The sequence below is a fragment of the Lepisosteus platostomus genome, chromosome 4 (genome assembly GCF_059453375.1).
Source record: "Lepisosteus platostomus isolate fLepPlt1 chromosome 4, fLepPlt1.hap1, whole genome shotgun sequence".
Lineage (NCBI taxonomy): Eukaryota > Metazoa > Chordata > Actinopteri > Semionotiformes > Lepisosteidae > Lepisosteus > Lepisosteus platostomus.
The window spans coordinates 11943747-11967211 of record NC_142614.1 but is presented as its reverse complement, the minus strand read 5'-3'; the positions used below and the strand labels follow the sequence as shown (position 1 = coordinate 11967211).

The window sequence follows — 23465 nt, the reverse complement described above, 5'->3', positions numbered from 1 at the left end:
GCTATATTATGAAATGTAAATGGATATCGTGTTTAGACTTGGGTCCCATCCCCAAGCTGTCCCATTTTATAGATGCAAATATAAAAATATTCCGAAATCCGCAACACATTCGGTCCCAGGAATTTCGGATAAGGGATTCTCAACCTGTAATAATAATAATAATAATAATAATAATAATAATAATAATAATAATAATAATAATCATCTTTATTCATAAGTCATCTTTATTTTTTATAATACCCGTTAAAAGTATCTTCTCAATGCGCTATATGGGAAAAGGAAAAAGGCAAATCTATTAAACCAGACTCTCAACGCTCTCCTTCCTTTTACTGTTTCTTCTGACTGGCCTCTCGTTCACCCGTGTTTACACTGTGCGCGCAGTACTTAAAATAAAGCATTTTGAAACCAAGTAGTGTACATTTCCGCTAACCTCGGCAGATGCTCTCGACAAAAGCTAGATAAGAGTTCTCTCTCTCTCATGCGAGTTCATGTCATCCACTGTTCATGTCGTGTGGTTCAGGCAGAGGACAATGGTAAGACAATTATATCCTCGCTACGGCAGTTTCCGTCACTCATGTAAACGTATTGCACGCGGGTCCAAATACGCAAGCAGCATATTTAAGTTATTTTTAATTTTTCTTCAAGATATCTGCTGACACTTCTTTTAGCTTGAAATAAATCTGTTTGAGCATGTGTGTTTGCAATAAAATTACTGATTGGAAAAAGATGTGTATCATTTGTAATCAACTTTGGAAAATTTGTGCACAAGGCACTGCCCTGGTATGTGTCAATTGCTACGAATTGAATGAGACAGTTGTTAAGAATGGTGTTCCGGAACAGGAGCCTCGTCCAGTCGATAAGGTTGTGTAGGACTGCATATGCCAAAGTAACGGGGCTGGCTTTTAATGGACTGGTAAACCGTCCGAGTGAAAACTAGCAAAACGCTGTTTTTAATTTTTCAAAGGCTAACAAGGTCAGAAGACCTGAAACAAATCTGTTACAGAAGTCTCTTAAATTGAGCTTTTTAGAGCTGCAAATATAATTTGTTTTTACTTGCAGATTGAATCCACTCTCATGTACCACCATTTTACATTAACGGTAATCTGCTGTAAGAAATATACAGTACATGACTTTGTCAGTCATTGCTCAACATACCTGTATGTCGCATTAGTAGTTACGTTTCCTTATCTGTTATATTTTAATCTAAATGCCATTCTTAAATTAAAAAGTAACATTAAATTGCCAGGGACATTCAGTTAGATTCTAACATGAGACAGAATTTTCTTTTAAAAAATGGCCTATATATTAATTTAGTGATCAGATTAATCGCAATGTTCTGATTCAGGCACGGCTGCAATTCGTGCTAATTATAACATCGACAGTGCTGAGCCCTTAGCACCGTCCTAAACACAAGTTCAGCTGGTCTCCAACTTTGATGCGCACGCAATTGAGCTCAGAGCTGCAGATGATCTCCAGGTAGTACAGTATTAACTAGTCCACAATTTAGTACGCACCTGCGTGCTAAATATGAGAGTTCTTTGCAACTGACCCGATAGACCTTGCAAAATCAGGTGACTGGGGGCAGCTGCTGATAAATTACACTTTATTCTGTCTAAATCTCTGCTATTCAAAAGTATTGCTCCACATCCTATTTTTTTATTTGCTTCTTGCTCAAAACTAAGATCTATTGACCTCTATTGATCTAGTGTCATAATGGGACATCCTATCCAAAGTGGGTCAGTGGCGGTGCACTAGGGCATGGGGGGATAGAGTCCACTGGGTGGGGCGGATGGATAATTTCCCATGGGTTGCACCGCTGGCATCGTGGTGGGGGCGGTGAGGATCAGAGGCTGCTTGTGACGTTTCATCTCGCGGGCCATCTGGCACCAGGCGCAGGCGTTACAGCAGGTGACCGTGCAGCAGTCACCGCAGATGGAGCCCTGCGGGACACCAAGAGGGACAGTTACCAGGGGCAGGAGACTGAGCTTGCCGGCCCCTGAAAACCGGCACATCTTCAGTTTGTTGCCCTGATATAACTTTTACACCAGCAAAAAAAAAAAAAATGAAGCAAACACAAACATGTTTTCCAAAGCATGCTCCTTTGTCATGCGACACACTCCTTTTTCAAAAGAGTCCTGCGGCACCAACAGAGCACTCGGGCATCAGAGGGAGGACTGATGCAGCTCTCACTGAAAACATGGCAAGCTCTCCAGCTCCAAGCTGAACAGAGAGGGTCCCATTAGCGACACTTTTTGTGAGTATGTGAGAATATTGCAGCCACATTCACACATTCTCAACTGATCAACTAATTCTGTGAATCTCTGTGTGACAATTTAGCCCAGATCTGGACCAGTGTTCTATGGACTACAGGGCTCAGCCAGTAATTTGAATGGTTGTCTTTGCCGATTCTACCTGGGAGACCCAAATCTTTATGTTTTAGTTCAGAATTATCTTGCTTGTTTCTTATCTTACATTTGTCAAGCACATTGTTCCCAATCCAGACAGCCACTGAAAAGGAAACTCTTTAAGTATCATACTTCTTTACTCAATGTTTTCACATTAAAAGCTTAATGTCATTTTAAGACACTGCCACCTGTGTCATCTTTATTCTTTGTTTCATTATACTCTTCATTGACAGTTCGTTGTCTGCTACTTACATATTTTTTACATCTCTGTTGATGCTTTAGATTATGTTTTTTGTGAGAAGCAAGAAATAATTTGTTCTTGTTTTATCTTGCAGAGTTCTGTAGTTTTTATTATTTTACACCTATTTGGTATGGAATTGCTAATTGTTTCTTTATGTTTTAGTCTACATGAAGACTCCTAGTTTACACAGGAAAAAGGAATGTCAGTCCTGCTTCTCTGATCTGCCTGTCTCTCTCTTTCAACAGGCTGTAAGCTGTCTGTCTCTGTGCCTTATTCCTACTTCCTGTAATGGGACCCGACTGTATGAAGGAGCCTACAGTCGAAAATCATTCCGGCTACCCTGATTGTCTGGAAAAGAGTGTGTTTTTGTCCCGAAAGATACACACATACATACACTTGGCTACATTGATGAAGAACACTGCTTATACAACCAATGGGTTTAGCTGTTTCCTCTATGTGACTTCCAGCTCCCCTCATCCCTACCTTAATCCGGTACCTCTCCCGTATGGAACTGCGCACAGCCAGGGAGATGGGAGGGACTGGAGAACAGGGATCCAGCAGGGGGAGACAGAGGCATTCCCCGAACTCACTGGCCGTCTTGCACATGAAGCAGGGGAAACACCAGAAGGCACAGCAGCCTTAAAGGAAAAAACACAGATCAGGCCACTGACGGGGAAAGGGCACACAGAGATTGCCAGATTCAAAATTCTGCACTCTAAATCAGGACCAAGAGCCAATTGAGGCAGTCTTAAAAGATTGATGTACATCTCCCCAGGAAAAGATGACTGTTTTTTCAACAGGATCAAGCACTTTCAGGCTTAATGGCAACCAAACACTTGACAGAGTCACAGTTTCCAAGATTGAGCTGCTAGCCTCTCTGATCAAAACACCTAATCACACATTTATAAGCCACATAGAATGGACATAGCTCTAAAGAACACAGAATCCTAAGGGCTGAAATCTCTCAAACTCATCTGAGCAGTCCTCACCTCACAAAGATCCATGTTTTCCCGGACATGCACAGACTGACAGTCACTCTTGCCATTCCTCAGCACGCAGATGAATCCATCCATCCATTTTCCAGTTGCTTTATCTAATTCAGTGTCGTGGGAGAGCCAGAGCCTATCCCAGCAAGCAACAGGCACAACCCAGGGTACACCCTGGATGGGACACCAGCTCCTCGTAGGGCACACACCGACACGGACACACTCACACCTAGGGCCATCTTTCCCAGAAGCCAATTAACCCACAAGGTTATGTCCAATCATGATCACAAGACCCAGGGTGGTGCACCATGTCATAGACACAACCTCTGATCACCAGCGGCACACAGCCCCAGCAACCCTTAACAAACAGTGGCGACAGCACTCCAACAGGGGGGTACAGAAGTGGGGAGCAATCCCCACAACTACAACCTTGAAATTGGTTATGTTTTGGGGCTGTGAGAGGAAACCAGAGCACCTGGAAAAACCTACATAAAGATGGGGAGAACATACAAATTCCACGCAGACAGAATTGAAACCAGGGCCCCAGCACTGTGAGGCAGCAATGTTGCCAGTGTGGTGTATCTGGCCCTCCCACAAGCCTGTACTGGATAAAGCAGTTAGAAAATAGATGGGTGGATGAGAATAATTACAACAAAAATACCATGTGGCCCATCTAGCACATTTGCTAGTTAGGAGTTAATTGATCCCAGGATCCCATCTAGCCAGTTCTTGAAAGAAGGCAGTTTATTAGCATTACTGGTTAGCTTGTTCCTTACTCCTACCACCCTTTGTGGAAAGAAGTGCCTCCTGTTCCTAGTTTTAAATCCACTTCCAGGTAGTTTTTTTTCCCTTGTGTCCTCTGGTTTGTGTTTCACTGTTTATTTCAAAAAGAGTCCACTGGGTTGAAAATCCTCAGTGCCTCTGAGGATTCTGAACACTTGTTTCAGGTCCCTGTGACACACCCTGGAGAGGGGTGTGGTAAAGATGAGCTCAATAGGCAGGTCAGGGTAAACCGAACACACAAAGCAGCTGAAAAGTAGAGAACAGTGCTCTTTTATTCGCAGGACAAGATAAACTCGTAAACTGAACCACACAAAAACAAAGGCCTAGGTTCCTCTTTGAGCTACTGACTTCCTCCATCAGTAGCCAGGCGGCTGAGCTGCTTATCATGACATAGTCTCACTCTGAGACTCTTCCACAGACCCTTACTCTTCTGGAAGTTCCAAGTCCCACCCGTCGCTTGGTTGTCAGTAGGAATATTCTTTTCTCCCTCTGGTGCAGAACGAACATATCATTTGCTTTCTGTTCCTGGACGGTACATACTGTAGAACGATCCCAGAAACCTCTACTTCCTGGGTATTAAATTATCACCCAACCAGCCAGTCAGGTGACCGAGGACAGCAGATCATTCCCCACATCAGTCAGGGGAATGTGGTTCAAACAAGGATCTGCATCTTGTGGAGAACCTGCTGCCCTCTCACAGTCCCCGTGTTCACACCAGTGAGCTGTTTTTCCCTCCTGCGTGGTGTCTCTGAATGGCTAAGGTGCACATTTAAGAAGGCAGACTTGCAGTCTTTATCTCTCCTGTGCAAGCGTGAGGAGTGCTCTGCTAATTATGGAGCACTGTTAATTCCAAATTGTGGTGGAGAAAGGAGTAGCAAATAATAATAAATAATAATAACTCAGCGCTGGGAGGCAGCACTGCTCATTCCTCCCAACCATCATTCCTCCCTGATGTCAGACCCTTAAGGGAAAAATGTGTTCTTATCCAAGACAGTCAAATACACAAACAAACCGGTGCACAGAGAATCATCAGTCAGGTGTCTTGTCTTGGGATCACACACACATGGGCAAAGTGCCTTGGGGCAACCTTGTTGTGAAAGGTGCTATATAAAAATAAATTGAAATTGAAATTGAATACTCACAGATGCCCATGTCTTCACAGCAGTCACAGATCCCTGAGCTCCAGCTGTTGATCTTCATGTCCACAGGGGCTAGCACCATACCTGGCTGAATGGTCACTACCGGTTGGACAGCCATCTCCGCGCCTGCAGGGAGAAGAGAGGAGCTGAGGAGAGAGAGAGACGGCGCATGTGTGTACAATATGTGGGTGGTGTACTATGGAGACATGTGACATAATAACACAACAGATAGAGGCTGGAGGATCAGTTCTACCTCCACCAACCAAATGACATAACCCGTTAAGCTCAGGTGCTGGTGTTAGTAGTTGTGGGTTTACAAATTGGATTTGAGACTGCAGTACAGATCATTGAGCAAATGTAGTCTAACCAGGCGAATTCTGTGCCACTAGCAGAGTTACTCTGAACGCTGTGCCCATGTTACAAGATCCCTATTGTGTTGCATTGGCAAACTTAGAAACAAAACTTCACATACAGACAGGGATCTGATTCACAACAGTTGTGCGTTCCTATATTTAACACTTTTTTGGTAATATTTATGAAACAGAAACGATGCTCTGTGCTTTCATGCTCCTGCAGATCTGTTATTCCAGGTTTGTTGCAGGTGGTCTTGCTTTCTGCATTGCTTCTGGTTTCTGCCACATTTCTTGTAGGGTGTAGGTCTTTGGTCTTTTTTGCCGTTATGCTTCTGCAGTGTGGTTACCAATGGATGGTATAGTGTCACCCGTAGGGCCCAGAATGGAACATTTAGACTGGACGCAGGAGACAGGCCATGCTGGCCTCCCACCTGTCATGGCTATAGGGTGCTGAGGCAAGTCATGTAAAAAAAGTACCTTTCCCACTAGATCACTGATCCAGCATCCACAGCCCACAACAGAGCAGATGATCTCACACTCCACTAGAGGTGTGGTCAGGTCCCAGCCCTGTTTCAGGCAGTTTCTCTGTGTGACATCAGTTGGCCCTTGTCCAGGCTATATGACAGGCCAGGGCCTGCCCCGAGCACAACACAGTCAGAGACAGGCCCTCACCCAAGGTAACTGGAGAAGGATGACATGCCCTCAACCTCAGAACAGACTGAAGAAGCCAGTTCATGGATGGGGATTATTAGGGGGCCATGATTGGTAAAGGCCAATAGGAAATTCAAGGACTCCGGGGTAACACCCTAGGATTTTTAATGACCACAGAGAGTCAGGACCTCGGTTTTACGTCTCATCTGAAGGAAGGCACCTTTTTACAGTACAGTGTCCCCATCATTATACTGGGGCATTAGGGCCCACACAGGCTGCAGAGTGAGCACCGAAATCCATTCAGTGTTTACCTCTATATAAATATGAACCACATTATCTGTAAATCCATCCATTTCCTAATCCGTTCTTCTAATTCAGGGAGGCAGGGGAGCAAGAGCTGCTCAGCAAGCAATGGGCATAAGGGAGGGTACACCTTGGGCAGGATACTAGCCCCTCGCAGGGCACACACAGACACAAACTAAAGACAATTTTCCCAGAAGCCAATTAACCTACCAGTCTGCCATGTAGGATTGCAACCCACACCAACACAGACAAACAACGACAACACCCCAGATCAGAACTGACCCAGGGGCCCCAGCACTGCAAGGCAACAATTCTAAGCTCTATGCCACTATCTCTCCTACTTAAATTTTCTATCTTGAAGAAACAAAAACCAACATGCTCCTTATGTGAATTATTTTAATTGCTTTGATTTTTGTTATTGAGCTATACAATCTAATCAATCTTTAAGTCTCTATGAACTTATTATATAAGCTACTTTCCCTATAAATCTCTACAATTCTTTTTTCAATCTTGAAGAAAGTAAAACCAACATGCTCCTAACATGACATTTTTAATTGCTTTGAGTATTCGCCCTGTACACTGAATTCAGTCACAGCTCTGTTTGGGACTTTGGAAAAACAATCTTTCTGAAGGGGCTTGTTTAAAAAAATACATTTTATGAGTTCTAGTATCTAGAACAGAGTCAGCCACTAGCTCTTTTTAAAAGGGCACTGAATACTCAGCAGTGGGTCTCAAACTGGTACTCGAGATGACCCTGGAAATTTGTTGTGTGCACTGAAAAATTGGGAATTAAAAATTGAATAATTACAAAATATGTACGTTTTTCATCCATAATTTACTTTGAGACGGGTTTTTTTTATTTTCTATTTTAATAAAATTAGTTTATGTGTCTAATACCCAGCCTACGTACTTCGATACAGCGTGCGCTAATACTTGAGCGGACACAAGGGCTACTATGTACTGTAAAGTATATACCATTGTATAGGAATGCGTGCTACGAACCTAAGTGACCAATTGTATTAAAATACATTATTTTAAGCAAATAGGGAAGTATATTTTGGAAACTGCCAATCTCGTAAGCACAGGGACGTTTGATCGATAACAGAAAAATATTTAATACTTTGATAAAAATACACTGAGCATCTCTGTGTGTTTCGTTCCCATGCACATGAAATAAAAACTTTTAACTTCCAAGACGGACTCCTGAGTTCTCCAACAGCGCCCCCATTCGCCGACAGAACAGTTGTTCGAAAACGAATACCTCGCAAAAATCAAGTATTATCTCATGGCTGAAAGGAAGAGACACTAAGAGTACTGACGCTAGATCATGCGAACCTGTTGAAGAGGATTATACAGTACATCGGCCACCGACACTAGCTCTGCTGCTGAAAATGACACAGCGCTGCTAATGTCAGTAAGCGTCAGAAAACGGCTACAAGGCGGTACGATCCAAATTATCTCAGTGCTCAGTGCTATTTTATTTTATGTGAGTGTGTGTTCTGTGGTTCCTATGAGAAAGTGATTTGGAGGTGGTACTTACTTGGTCCAAAACGTTTCAGAACCACTGCTCTACAGAAAACAGTGGCTTCAACAAAGAGCAATCTTCAAGGTGTTAATGACTCTCGGAATAAAAATCTTTTGAATGTTATCTATATTGGGAGTGGTTTGTTTTCGTCCCAGAGAGTCTTACTAACCCATTTCTTTCTGGTTTTGAATACACAAAACATGCAAACACACCCTGCACAGCCTCATTCATCACAGGGAAATGTGTCAGAGAGAAAGAGAAAAAAAAGAAGACAAAATCTGAACATGGAAACGCCCCCCAAATCGTCAGATGTGTGTTAAAATGTGTGACACTATTTTTGTTTTCAATATGCATATACGAGAAAAAGGAGGAGAACAAGAACACAATCAAGAACACGGATACGATCAAGAACACAAACAAGCACAAAGAACAAAAAGATAAACAGCTCTGATCTCTGTTGGTCAAAATACAGCATGTTCATCATCCCATCACGTTTCTCAGTTACAAGACTGAACTCATTATTTGTCTCATTGGGCCAGTTCAGGCTCACTCTCACTGCACACTATGCACATGCTCTGCTTCAAAACCATTCAAAACCTCCAGACCCTGTATCGCGATGAACAGGTGTCTGCCTTCTATTCACAATCCACCAGGCCAGGATGACAGAAAATGTCTTTCTCCTTTCAGCTTCAGTGAGCTGGATAATTGTTTGGAACTCAATGTCATGGATGAGCACTGCAATTCTCATGTCACCAAGACACTGCGTGTATCCCCCTGTGAGCTTTGCAGCACTGCTGATAGATACATTAAAACACTAAACTGCTCCTTTAGGAACATAACCTTCCTTTTCTGTTTGTATGCAAGGTGCAGATTAATTGGAAATTAAACCACGCACTGTCACAAAGTAGTTTCTAAAGAACCAAACTTTTTGTTTACTTAGAATACGCCCCTGTGGCATTAGTTCCACTAATGAAATGAAAATGAAAGACTCCAAACTGTAAATTCTAACTGTAGCTCGTTTTCTAAAAGACTGCACCTCGCTCAATAATGAACCACCCAGAGAGAAGAGAATTCAACATTTGTCATTGGAAAGGTTTAATCATCTCTGTGCCACCCTAGATCACACAACAGTGATGAAAATATATTTACATGAGCAATAAAAATTAAAGAAAATAGAAATATAAAAAGATCCATGTGGGAGATCATGTGAAAACATGCATGATCATTATAAGACAACTTGAAATATTGAATTTTTATACTGTTTGTAAAAAGGACTTGTGCCTCCTCTGCTGTATAGTGCTGCTGGGGTGTAACCTCTGGAGTTACAGAGTTACAGCACCATCACAGTAGGCAAAGGATGAGCACACTGTGATAGTTCTGCTAGCAGACTTCCCAGAGAATGTACAGGCAAGTCGCAACTAAAGAACTGTGACAGTAGAGGGTCAGTGAGCTGTCTGTAAGATTTATGTCAAATTTGTTCACAAAATTCCTTTAAAATTCAAAGATTAAACAAAATTGAATGCATCATGAGGCTTTTCCCAGCAAATGTTAACTTTATGTTTAAGATTTACACAGGAAAAAATGTACCTATTAGGTATTAAGACTAATGGGTATACTTTTTCCTATGTAAATATTATTTATGCCAAATTTGTTTTCTGCAGATATAGCTGAAGCTGAATGTTTATGAAAGCCCATTGTATTGTTTAACTAAACAAATGCTCCTGCAAGATACACTGAAATAACTCAGGAATGAATCGAACCTGTTCTTATGTCAGCCCTGAAGAAAAAACAAATATGCAAAGATCCAAAGACACTTTGGAAAAATGCTCACTGACATTAAGTATGCTGAAGTATGCTTTTGATATCATCAGCAATGGATGGGATGGATGTTTTAAAATGGATTTCTTCTTTTTTGATGCTGGTACTCTTTAAGTTGGGAACTATCAGTGGTTGATTGGATTAAATTCAACAGAGTCAGCAGTCCGATCTCTGCTCTGATTATTTGTACCACAAATCCCTCAGAGGATAGTTAACATTGGCTGTAAGAAGGATACGGCTCTACCTAACCAAACGTCAAAATCACAGGTGCGTTAAAGGACCCACTCCACCAGACCTCTACACCACTGGAAAAACGAATCTGTTACATCCTGGTTCCAGTGGGCTGAAGTTCATGAACCAGCAATGATGTCTGTATAACATGATTCAAACTTCTTTGGTTGTCCACAATGAGGTCTATGACTTTTCTTTTTAGTTAAAAATTGATTACAATAAATATTTTAAGTGTGTTATCATTCACAGTTTGAAACGTCATTGTGTGTTCCAAAATTCAAAACATTTGGATAATCCATCCTGTTACTTTTTAGACAAAGGTTTGATTAAAAGCACTGATGCTTAATAAGTTCATAACCTTAATAGATACTGTAACCTGGCATTTCTTATTACAAAACACCTTTTCAATCCACAGATCTCTATATCTCCAATGACTAAGTCTTTATGAAAGATGAGAAATTAGGTGTTCAGACATGCTGACACAGTTTGCTGTTTAGAATTGGGACAAACAGATTCTTTTCCCATTTACCTTCTCATCTTTGTCTCCTGTGTTGTGCCCACAAGGTAAACCAGAATCCTTTGAAATGAGAAGAACTCTATGGAACGTCACGGATGGAATAAACTAATTCATGAACTACGGTCTAACCACACCATACACATTGAAAGGCTTTTCTTACGCCTTGTATTGTAAGCGTTTTGAAGCAGAGAGACCACACTTTGCATGCTTTAACAGATTAGAAGGAAAAGGTCCACCTGGCTATTGCACTGCATCTCTACAGCAACATTTACAAGACACATTTTCCTTTGGCTAACTCTACATTTCTCAGTCTTAATGGTTGGTGTCAGGAGTACAAAAGTGCCGATAAAAATGCTTGAATGGTGACATGCAACTGAAACGTGCTCAAGCAGTTGACAAACTGGAAAACTGCAAGCAACATTATATCATTGATTGTTGAATGATAGATGCAAATGTGCACTATGGGATCAGAGCTACAGGCCAAGAGAGTTGGTTTTGGAATAGTGACAGCACCATTAGAACGAAAATCGCTGTCAGTATTGACAGGACGTGGGTTGCTCTCCAACGGTCTACATCTAGAACTCCCACGCATAATTGATGTTGACTTTCTATCACGTAAAATACATACCGTAACATGCACAGACCTTAATTTTCCCACAGTTAAAGAGAATAATGTCAAACAACTAGAAGAGTAATCAAACAATTTGACTATGTAAAAAATCCAATAAATTAGTAAGTAGATGCCAGTAGAGTCATGCTGGTACTTACCTGCAGTGGCTGAGGGTGTACTGGCAGGGAAGCCCTGTGCAGGGAATTTTGCTGCGGACGTGTACGTTAGTTGTTAAGGGGAAGGACAATGCTTGGCAACAGCAGGTAATCTGACTCCCCGACAAAAGGAACTAAGCTAAAACCAAATTCCCTCTGGTAATATTTACTGAGGAGTGCCTCCCTCTCCTTGCGTACTTGACTGCTCTGAATAGTAATGACTTCATGGCTGTCAGGTCAGCCAGTTTCCATGGTCACCTGTAGATGCTGTACAGTATGCTACAATACATCTGTGTCTATGTCCCCTACAGTCATTCCCATTATTGTTACTGCATTGTCGATCCGCATATGTGAGAATTGAACCACACCACTGTAATTCTATTAATAACTCCAGAGGTTCTGAAGGTTATTGTGAAAACTGCATAACAATGAAAAGGAAGCACAGATTATGGGATGTGAAAATCTGAGCTCTAAATGCAAGAACAAGACTCAGGTTCCACCAGCCCTGCCAGTGTTCAGCCAAGCTGACTGTAGGGCTCAAACTTTGTTAGTTGTGTGATTCTGGAGCTGTCCCAAAAAGTGTTCTTAACACACATCTGGACTCACGTGCAATCAGCAGAGCACTTCAGTAATAAAGCTTAGGAAACAGAGCCTCACAACCCAGAACTCACCCAATCTACATAACCTGGAGCATGCTGGGACAGCACTGCTGAGAATGGATGAGCTTCTGTGTTCATGACTTCTCCCACTTGATTGACATTATGAGTTTAGATATTCATACATTTAGAAGATGGTAAAATAGGGTTTAGTTATTGATAGCTCCTCCAACTCTGTTTATCTGCGGCCTCTCAGGACACAGATGAAAAAAAATGCTATTTCAAATTTCCTCCTGTTTATGAAGACAATGAAAGTTCAGAAAGAAGTCAAACTCTAAATTTGCCGACTTCTGTCAGCCTACGGTGCTGAGGAAAACATTTGTGGACCCCTTAGTTTGGTCTGTGTTTTTGCATGCTTTAGAATTACAATGTCATTAGATGTTCATGAAAGTCTCAAATAAAAGGTGGTTATTGACTCAACTTATAACACGAGACCTTAGATAAATTTAGATTAACAAAATGATCCAGCAATAAATATTTGTCTGTGAATAATTATATGAAACCTTAGATTCAGTAACTTAAGACACCTCTGTGAGGAACAATGATTTCAACTAGATGCTTCCTGTAACTGTTGAGCCTCTGACCCATTCTTTCTTACAGAATGACGTCAAGTCAGTGACAGTTGAAGGAATCCTTGCATGAGTGGTTTGCTTCAAGTTCTGCCAAAAGGTTTGATTTTGTTACCTTTTGTAACTCTTTTTTGTAATGGTTTTGCAACCCTTTCCAGACTGATGAGCATGAACTCTTTTTCTGAAGTCCTCTAAAATATCTGTAGATCATGGCAAAATGTGTTTCCACTACCCTGTACAGTGAAGTTCAAACTCACAATGTTTATGACCATTATGTAGACAGCACTACCCAAACTCAGTCCTTGTGTACTTATCACCCAAACACCCAATAACTGCCTTATTCTAACTACCCCCTTAATTATGTTATGAATTAAGGCTATGAATTAAGGCTCTATGAATTGGCTATATTACTCTGCTCTCCTCCCTACTGATAGCTGGTGTGTGTGGAGCGTTCTGGCGCACTATGGCTGCCGTCGCATCATCCAGGTGGATGCTGCACATCGGTGGTGGTGGAGGGGAGTCCCCATTACCTGTAAAGCGCTTTGAGTGGAGTGTCCAGAAAAGCGCTATATAAGTGTAAGCAATTATTATTATTATTATTATTATTATGTTAATTAAGTCATTATTTCACATACACTGATCCATTTTTTTCCATACACCATTGCATCTCACAAAACCTTTGAATTGTTAAATATAAAACCTTTACTTTTTTCAAGAAAAGATACATTTCAAATAACCAGGGCATCACAGTAAGAAATTGTGATTCCCGTAATTATGTATGTCTTTTCTGTCTAACCACGACACTCCTCACTCACATTCCATGATTCCATGACTTATCATAAGTCTCCCAGAGAATGGACTTGACACACCGCCCTCCATCTCTCCCTATCCGGCCACAACAGTCTAATCAGTACTCTAATCAAGTCTGCTCCAGTTTGCCCCTGTTCTCATCAGTCTTCTCCAGTCCTGCATCTTTTTTTTCCAAGCCAGCCTTGCCTAGGCTGACCTCCTTATACTTTGAAAATGGTCATGATTTTTCAAAGCCCCATAAGAGCAATGCAGCTCTCTGTGACTAACATCTACTTTATATAAGCAATTGGAAACTCCTCTGTCTGCCTGGAAAGGCACTACATGACAGGAGGACTTGATGCAGGTGTTCAAGACACTGCCATTTTGTGACAAAGTGAACACAATGATGTGTGTCAGGCTTTTCATTAAATAAAGAAACGAAGAACACAAATGGAAATTCTGGGGAAGTAAAATGTGCACAGTATGATAAATTATGCCAACTTCTGTTCCGCCAGAATGATCAATTCATTTTTTCCCCTCTGTTGATCACTTCTAGTGAATTCAAACATCTGCAGCATTGTTTGAAATGTCCACGTTGCGCCAGTTTCAAGACATTGCTTTATGCGATTTCGTGTTTGGCTTGTTCTGCTAACAGAATAAGACTCTGTTTGTGAAAAAATAACGACAAAAGTTCCTGGGGCTAAATAAAAATCAAAAGAGTCATTCTTAGTTTAGGGTTGGATGGATTATTATACAACATGAATTTTGTAATTGAGAAATAAGGGATTTTACGTGCTTTGTCTGTTTCATTCTGTTAAAATATATACAGCAGGGTCAACAAGATCCCACCTTAAACCTGAGGTGTCTGTATTAATGACTTACTTACACTTGTTCATTTTAGAAACAACCTTTTTTCCTGCTTATATCACACCCTCTGAAAGTCACATAAATACATACATGAGTTACTAATCCCATGAAAAAAGTTAATCGTTAGTTCAAGAAGGTAATATGTCAACTTTTCCCCAACACAATTTTCTTCCGCATGCAAAGAAAAACACTTGAGACATGCTAGCAAAAAGCACTCCAGTAAACTTACTATTAGAGTAACACTGCGATAATGCAGGTCAAGAATGAACTCTAACAAGGGTAATTAGCAATCAGTTACTTCAATACAAATTAAAAGTACAACTTAATTAGAACCACTTGGCAAACATTTATAATGAACTGTCAGAAATTACTGCTAATACAGCAGATTTAGTCCAGAGTTAATTGCATCCAGAGAACAGTTTCACAGTGCTTAGCATTGCATAGTAAGGACGTTCTCCCTGTGTTCATGTGGGGTTCCTCAAGGTGCTCTGGTTTCCTCCCACAGTCCAATGATACACTGGCAGGTTAATTGGCTTCTGGGAAATTTGGCCCTGGTGTGAGTGTGTGTGCCCTGTGATGGGCTGGCATCCTGTCCAGGGTGTACCTTGCTTTGCGCCTGATGCTTACAGGGATAGGCTCTGGCTCCCCTGTGACTCTGAACTGGATAAAGATAAAGATAGCAAAACAGATATAGACCTATGGTATCATGATGATATATTCATCTCAAGAAGAAACACTTTCTGCTTTACATCTGTAATCTGCACACTAGCTCTTCATCTCTCATCCCTCTGTGTGCCTATATCTCTAGTGTTCTGCCTTTGTTTGTGTCTAATCCTTATCATTTGAGTCATTACTGCACTTTATAAAAGTAGGACTGGAAACGACACATTATTCGAATGTAAAAACAGCACACTGTCTCCTCTTAAAACTTTAGCTTTAGGTTGTCTCATTTCTTGAGGTTAATCATTAACTGTGGAAGGTAGGTACTGTAGGTAGATGCTGTATACAGAGATAGAGAGACCTGCCTTGAGTCAAAACCTAGCAGCATACATCATATTTATAATGATAGCCAGTGTTCACTCCTCTGAGTATAGCGCAACGTGATGCTTTTCAAGAAAATAAGAAGCCGACAGTGTGTGAACATTAGATGTTGAAAGCAAAAAAATAAATAAATTCTCAGGTTACCCAGATCACATCAAAGAACAGCAGGTGCCTCTGACCGAGAATGTTTCATTCGTGACATAGGTGCAGAGTCAAGTTTAAAGTTACTGTTTCAGTGCCCTTTATTCTTTTCAGAAAGAGTATACAGCTCCTAGCAACAATACCTACACAAAAAGGTTGAACCAGTAAACAAAGCCCAGAAAAGACACTACTGTTGACTTTATGAGGACTTCCTGCCTCCGGGTTCAAAAAACCAGTATCTCAAGTTACACGAGTTTACGGTGTCATAGTATCTATAGTATGTGATGAAAAATGGGAAACAGTTAGGTTTTGAAAATGAACTAACACTTAATCATCAGCTGTTTTCCAAGAAACGTAACAAAAAATGTAATTGTTTTGTTTAGGCACTGAACATTTGCTTCCTTTTTTCACTTTCCCAGATAAAACACAACTGAAAATTCAGGGAAACAAGTATTTGGACTAAAAATTGGCTATTAAATATAAAGCAAAGAGTAAATATAAGATTTAATGCTCTGATTGGGGTGATATAATTGGCAGGGTACCACAGGGATCTATACTAGGACTACTGCACTACTTAATTTATGTATTTATATGGATTCCAGAATATTAAATTAGTCAAGCTTTTGAAACCATGTTATAGAAAGGATATTGCTGTTCTGGAATCTGTCCAGAAAAGAGCAAGCAAATCTATTTTTGAAACTTTTAAGTCTTTAACAGAGAAGACTACGAGGGGACCTTGTACAAGTATTGAAGCTCCTCATTCAAAGTCAACACAGCAGATTTCTTCAGATTGAACAGAAAAGCACAGAGTTTCAGAGCACACATGGAAACTATGTGGAGGTGGTGGACAAGAAGCACCTCTTCACACAAAGTGTGGAAGGAGTGTAGAACAGACTGTCAAGCCATATTGCTGAAGACAATACAATAGTTTCTTTCAGGATGAGATCCAGGGATCAATTAACTACTAACTCCCAAACAACCTCTTCTTATCTTTAACCGTTCTTACGTTCTTTGTAAATGACCGTATGATTTCAGGTTTCAAACCGCAATGTCGGACCAGCTACCTTCATCTGATCATGGAGGCGATATGGGAATTGACCCAGTATGGGACGAATAGTGAAGAAAATTTGTCCTACATGGCTATGGATACAACAAAGCAGCACACTCTTAGTTAAGTGCTGTGATAGGTTGCAGGGACAAAAGCCCACCCAAAGATAGAAGGCCTGCTGTACTAGCACACTCAAATGGGAGCACCAGATGGAAAAGTTAATTTCCATACCGTTTTGAGAAAACGGTCCTCAGCAGCTTTCCCATGATGCTCCCTGGCTCCTAGCAGGAAAAGAATGGTTCTGAATCCTTATCTGGTTACCTCAACAACACGGCTCTAGGGAACCAGTGTCTAAAAGAGTGACCTCATGTCACAGGACACAGGGCTGGAAAATCTTACACTAGATGAACTCAGCTAGCCTCCCCTGCTGTTCTTAAGGTCTCCCATTCCCCATACTGACCAGACCCAACTCTACTGAAACTCAGATCTGACAAGATCAAGTCACAAGGTGGGATCGCTACTGCCTAATTATAATTCGGACATAACGATGGACTACGATTACATATGGCACAGTTATAGACGTTGCACTTTTCATTTTCACTCAGTTGAACAATTTGGATTTTGAGTCACTATACCTGCATTGAAAAATCATAACTGCCATTTACAATATTATAAAGTACCTATAAACCTATAGAACCAGGTATCACAACTGCAGAACACAGCTACAGCAACAAACACTTCAAGCTCAATTAAACTGACCACAATTGTCAACAGCCCTTCTGAAATGCCGACAATAGACAGCACTTCTCATTGTCTTTGGTTGATAAACTCCCCTCTTTGTTTGTCAGCCAACAGAATTCCAAAAGACTGTTTGAAACAGCAGCTGCAAATGTGAAGGCAGAGGGGGAGGGAAGCTCTAAAAATGAGGACAATCAACTACTGGCTGGCTGAGTGGTTAGCATTGCTGCTTTGCAAAGCTGGAGCCCTGGGTTCAATGCTTGCCCTGGACTATCTGCATGGAGTTTGTATGTTCTCCTCCTGTTGCTGGGGGTTTCCTCCCACAGTCCACCGATATACTGGTAGGTTCACTGACTTTCGGAAAAACTGGCCCTGGTGTGAGGGTGTGTGTTTGTGTGCGTGCCCAGAGATGGATTGGTGTCCCATCCAGGATGAATCGCATCTTGTGCCTTTGGTTTGCCAGGATGGGCTCTGGTTCCCCCACAACCCTGTATTGGATAAAGCATTTAGAAAATGGGTAATCAGCTACTAAATGAAAAAAAAAGAACTGTGCTCCTGATCCATTTAGAAAATGGATAATCACATGCCTTGTCCCATTCATTGCTTCCAGTTTTTGCTACAGCTCAGCTCTTGAAATCCCACTTCCATTTCCTGCTGGCTTCATCAGACAAGTTGAAAACTATTTTCACCAGCTCCTTTTCACGGTCTCTAAGGCCATGACTGGACACTTCTCCAGGTCATGGAGCAGAACTCCACAGATATCGATAATAAATCAGACACAGCAGTTGCAAGGTCGAGAAACAGCCTTTTTATTGAGTTTGCATTGAGTGTCATGTTATTGCCATTGACATTTGAAGAACACCAGTTATTAGACACTGTACAACACATGAGCTCGATGCACAGAGAGTGAGCACGCCACATCCAGGCCACACTGACCCAAGTACTGAGATAATTGGCCATCTTGAGTGGAAAAGAGGGAGCCTTCCACGTTCAAATCAGGTTGGAGTCTAATAACTGCCTAGTGTTCGGGAGAGGGACATGCAACCAAACTCCTAAAGCTCTGCAGACTGGCACACGGTCCTGATGTACATCTTTATCAGGAGGTAAACCTTCAAGAAAAAGGGGTTTTGATTTTTCTTTAATACAAATACGAACTTGCCAATCTAGCCCTGTTCCAGAAATGCAAGAAAAGAATTGTCTACCCCACAGAGGGATCCATTCCATAGTTGACAAGGCCCGTTTCATCATGACCAATTCTCTGCAAACAGGCACGGGTTTCAAATCACGTATTTTGCTTTTTGAAATAGGCTATTTCTGCATAAAAAGTGGACAAAAGTGAAATCTACAAATATGCCCCAAAAGTTGGTCCCTTCATTACCTAAAACAATTTAGACGCTACAAAAGAAATTCAGAATGACTCCGTTTAAAAAATTCACTGTTCTTCACTTAAAACACTGCAAACTGTACCCGCAGGCATCAATTGAATCAGAAGGTACTGCTGTGTTATTTCCTCCGATTACAGTATCTTACAGTTCCTTCACTGAAGGAGATCAAAAGACATCTTTCTAGGAAACCACAACAATCTAAGACATTCAGATACATCGTATGTTTCTTTTAGAGTCTTCTTCCATATTTGAGTCACAAAACTAAGTGACAAAGTCTGGGAGAGGTTACATTAATTTCTAAACCATTGTCTCCGACGGATTTGGTGTAATAACAGGGTGTTGTTGAGAATCAAAACCTGTGGTTGTGAAGGAAGAGGAGCAAAAAAAACAAATCAAAAGGGACCAACTTTTTCCTGTTTCAAACAAATTAGGATATGTGATTCATGGCGCTACACTAATACATTAGAGGTAAGCCCAAAGACGATGAATTTAGCTCTGGTTTAACACGGCTGATGGAAAAAGCAAGGCTGTGTTCCATTTGGAAGCTCAAGATCGCAAAAGCAAAGGAATTCTGGGATGGATGACGGTTTCTGTGCCAAGAGCTGCATCTTATATGTCAAAGCCTGAATGCCTGGTGCTCACTCCAGCCATCTGAAATTCCTTCACTGTAGTAAACCATAATGAGCTAATCAGTAGTAAGGCTTCCTCTTTAAATACTGTACAGTGAATAAATAGTCATTTGGATCAAAACAATACTACAGACCTCTCCCTCCCACCCCCTTCCCCAACCTCTAATTTGTTTTCGGTAACTAACACCTTCCTTCCCTATCTGGTAACAGGCAGCATTTGACTGATAACCAACTCATAGAAACTTATTTTAACCCCTTCGGTCCTTTCGCTGGGAGTTGTTTCCTGTCAAAAACCAATTCACAGCGCTGCTTTTTGGAAGCAACACAATGTACCAATTCAAGCACTTGAAATACTTTCACCCTCCACCTCGAAACGCAAAACGTTTGTTTTCAACAGCTCGCCTGCGGCAAATATGACCTTTTAGACGAAACTGCAATTTCCTTTAACAGCTGATCCCTTTCCATTGGGTGATGTTTTACTAATGCCAGCATACACCCTATATTAAGTGGATTCTTAGACAGCCAGAAACGAGTGTGCGCAGCTTTTGGGATGAATGCCAAAGAGTTCAGGGCTGAGCACCAGAAACAGTGTTTAACTGGGGATCGGTAACAAAGGAAGGGCTTGGCAAGTTATACTCAGATGAACAACTGCTATTCTCATCCTACAAAAATAGTTATTCTAGAATACAATTTTGGTTCTATTGTAGTTCTATCCTAGTCTCAGGGGTATATCTGAAACCCATCCAATAACTCCCATTCAGAATGTTTCATATCAAGCAGCTGGAGCAAAGTGAAATACCTGGGCTCAGCTGTTCAGGATAACGTGTATGTCCTTCGCAGGAAGTGTCATTTCATAATTATGATCTGAAGACTGGCCAACTTCACACTTCAACAAAACCCAGATCGCTGCTAAGAAGCAATTCTGGAGTGACCAGCACTACAGTCTCTGCTGTCTTCTTCCAGTTCATTTTTTTTTGGTTCGGTATGGTTCCTTGGCGGTTAAGTTCCAGGGACAAATCCCCCGATTGTGATTTGGAATAAAAAAAATAATCTTGCAAAAACTAAGAGAATCTGACATTCTGCAGATCTGCAGGTTTTGTTTTAGAAGCCAGGATTTATTGTATTATAAATGAGGATTAGCAGCCTAACATCCTCACCTGACATGACTGTTCAGCAATTAAGTCAGGAAAGACTCAAGATTTCTTTGGTGTCCATTTCCAAGACACTAGAAAAAATATGAAAAAAGTGATTTCTCTAAATCAGATCACTTTCATTCTAAATACAGAATTTGTGCAGCACTTTTGATAAGGTTATGGGCTCTTTTTTTGTGGTCTTGGCAGCAAGACTCCTGGGACCCATATAACTTGGTTTGCAGACAGTGTTTTGTACTCCACAGCAGGCTTTGGGTCACACTTTTAAAAAGGGGTTAAAATAAGTTTTCAAAATCCTAAATAGAGAGCACATTCAAAGCCTACAAACAGCATAACCACCAATGCAGTCCTCTTTTGCAGTCAAATCAACAACTGGCCAGCTTCTACGTTGCCTCCTATTAACCCATCCCCGAGCACTTTTGGCCAAAATTGCAGGTGGCCTTTTTCAGTTGCAGTGGTTTCCAAGGCAACGGTGTAGTGATTCGGTTCACAAGCCCCTTCACTGTACTGCAGGCCCCAGGTTAAAGGAGGCTACCCGGGGAGACACTGTTTGACTAGACCTTCAAGTACTTCAGAATTATGCACCAGTATTTAGGGTCTGAATGCTTTTTTCGGCCCACAATCCTTTTCGGTTTCATTTCAGAACAGAAACAAGAAGAAAAAAAAATGGTCAAGCGGTCTTTGAGTCTAAACAGTTCAAATCTAGATCCTCCTCTGTCTATCCAGTTAACCACACTCCTCTCTGCCGAACGCAGACATGCCAAACACACACACACGCAAACAGCCAGACACGCACAGCTCATCGACTCCTTCCTGAGAACAAGTGCCCGGTAAATTTTGGCACAAAACATTTTTTTTATTTTTAGCCAATTTTCACCACGTTCCATCTGCCTCTTCTCTCTCTATGCACCTCTCTCCGTCTCCCTTCCCCCCGCCTTCCCCTATTTCTTTATTTTTGTACTTCGTCACCACCAGAAAAAAAATACCCTCCACCTTCCCTTGAAAAGAAAGGAAAAAAAAAGGTTTGCAAATTCAAGGCACAATGTCTCTTTTCATTATATATTCATTATTGTCAGTGTTTTTTTTTCTCAACTCCCAACAAGGTAAAGACGCCTGTCAGTTAAGGTAGCCTTCGCCCCTTCCCCATCTCTCTCCTGTAAACCTGTCCTCCCTGCCCTCCTCTCCATGTCACACCGGACAGAACAGGCTTTTCAGGGAGCGCGGCTGAGAGTCTAGTCCGGTAAAAAGAAAAGAAACTAACAAACTCAAGTGTCACGTCCTGTTACAGGTTTGTTTCTGAAAAACAAGCCATATCCATCAGCTCTTTTTGGCAAGCTAGTTAAATAAGCACTAGTACTGATAGATAAAGAGATACACACGGCACGTGGTTCGTGTTAAGTAGATGCGTTTTTTTTTCTCTTTTGTAGAAATTCGGGTTTCCTTTGCTCATCCGTTTCACGTAAATGCAAGCAGGGACGTTGTGTTGCCATGGAGACTATTTTTTTTAAACTTTTAATTTTTTTCTTCTTGTTGCTGTTTTTAGGAGACCCCGTTGACCAAAGCAGGGGGCTCGCTTGTTGGGGCAACGCCGTCGCCGCTGGGGGAACGTTTCGCCGGCTTGTGATCTGCTCTGGCGTTCCCGTTTTCCTGGAATTGAATAAAAAGAAAAGCAAGCTCTGGTCAGGGCGGACGACAATGACCGTGCTCCCTGGTTAGCTTCCCTTTCTGCAAACAAAAAATGGATTAGGTCCAGACTGACAAAGAAATCCAAATCTTTGCTCTTTTTTTTAACAAAAGAGGTTTTCTTTGGTTAGAGACCCACGTGAAAGATCACGTCCAGGGATCTGCCAACACCTGTTCATCATTCCTAGGAAAAGAAACACCTTTCCAGTTTTAATCCTCCTCAAAAAGGAAGGATTTTTTTTAGATCAATCTTCATCTGAGTGAAGACTGATGCTTATGTTTTTCTTTTCTTTCTGTGGTCTATATGAAGCCAACTTGTGGCTTACAAAGAAAATTCCTAAATGAAAAAATCGAGTTAAGTGGGTGGCACAGTGGTTAGCATTGAGAGGTGTGAATGTGTGTCAGTCAGTCCAGCGATGGACTGGCATCCTGTCCAGAGCGTGGCCTGCCTTGAACAGGCTTCAGGTCCCTTGGATTGGATAAAGTGGTTAGAAAATGGATGGATTTATTAGGTAAGTGAAGTGGGAAATACAAGGATCCTGGCTAAAAATGACAGAGGTCAGTTAACTTTGCAACCAAGTTAATAGTCAAGGTTTAGATAGTCCATTTGAAAATCAATGAGGTCTCTGTACTTGTACAGCCCCTTATACCTCAAAGAACTAGTCCTTTTTATATGTCAAAGCACATATCAAGTTCAACCAGTGATTAAGTGTAGCCCAACTGGGGTAACAAGATCCCTTCTGCACCAACAGCCCCTCTGCACAACACATCAAATACTGCTTATTGCCGTTATATCCTGGGCGGCTCCAGCAAAATACACTGGCATTGTTAATTGGCTTGGGGTGTGTGCAATATTATTATATGCATGAATGCATGAAAAGGTCTATTGGGCTGGCTGTATTTATGTTCCTAAGAAAGTACAACTGAGAATGTGTCCTTCAATATGGGTTTCATGGGAGGCTCCCTTGTATAAATTAGATGACTGACACTGGTGGGGATAAATAGATCCCAGCCTAGGAGGTCACACATTTATCCCAGTTTGAAATAAAAC

The 23465-nt window shown here is 41.4% G+C and overlaps 2 protein-coding genes and 1 long non-coding RNA gene across 6 annotated transcripts in view; 1 reads left to right on the top strand and 2 right to left on the bottom strand.

The window, feature by feature from the left end:
* Positions 1 to 206: 206 nt before the first annotated feature.
* Positions 207 to 11857, bottom strand: LOC148672653 (cornifelin homolog A-like). Of its 3 annotated transcripts, none has more exons than XM_088628487.1 (4): positions 11721 to 11857; positions 5558 to 5680; positions 3130 to 3284; positions 207 to 1940 (listed from the first exon to the last, which is right to left on the bottom strand). In XM_088628487.1, exons 2-4 carry the CDS (start codon positions 5670 to 5672, stop codon positions 1752 to 1754), a joined length of 459 nt encoding a protein of 152 aa, XP_088484613.1. In that variant the 5' UTR covers positions 5673 to 5680; positions 11721 to 11857; the 3' UTR covers positions 207 to 1751. The 3 variants fall into 3 exon arrangements, with proteins under 3 accessions (XP_088484613.1, XP_088484612.1, XP_088484614.1); XM_088628486.1 differs by having other exon boundaries at positions 5558 to 5700; positions 11721 to 11832; XM_088628488.1 differs by lacking the exon at positions 11721 to 11857 and adding an exon at positions 8402 to 8527.
* LOC148672654 (uncharacterized) lies at positions 2116 to 2990 on the top strand. The gene is made up of 2 exons (XR_015935841.1): positions 2116 to 2254; positions 2892 to 2990. It is a non-coding gene; the product is annotated as an uncharacterized LOC148672654 (long non-coding RNA).
* A 6494-nt stretch (positions 11858 to 18351) lies between the features above and the next one.
* Positions 18352 to 23465, bottom strand: part of fxr2 (FMR1 autosomal homolog 2) — a 41670-nt gene continuing 36556 nt past the window's right edge. For both annotated transcript variants that reach the window (XM_088628482.1, XM_088628483.1), the window contains exon 17: positions 18352 to 22378. In XM_088628482.1, coding sequence (XP_088484608.1) covers positions 22271 to 22378 — 108 coding nt within the window. In that variant the 3' untranslated portion in view covers positions 18352 to 22270. The remainder of the gene's footprint in view (positions 22379 to 23465) is intronic.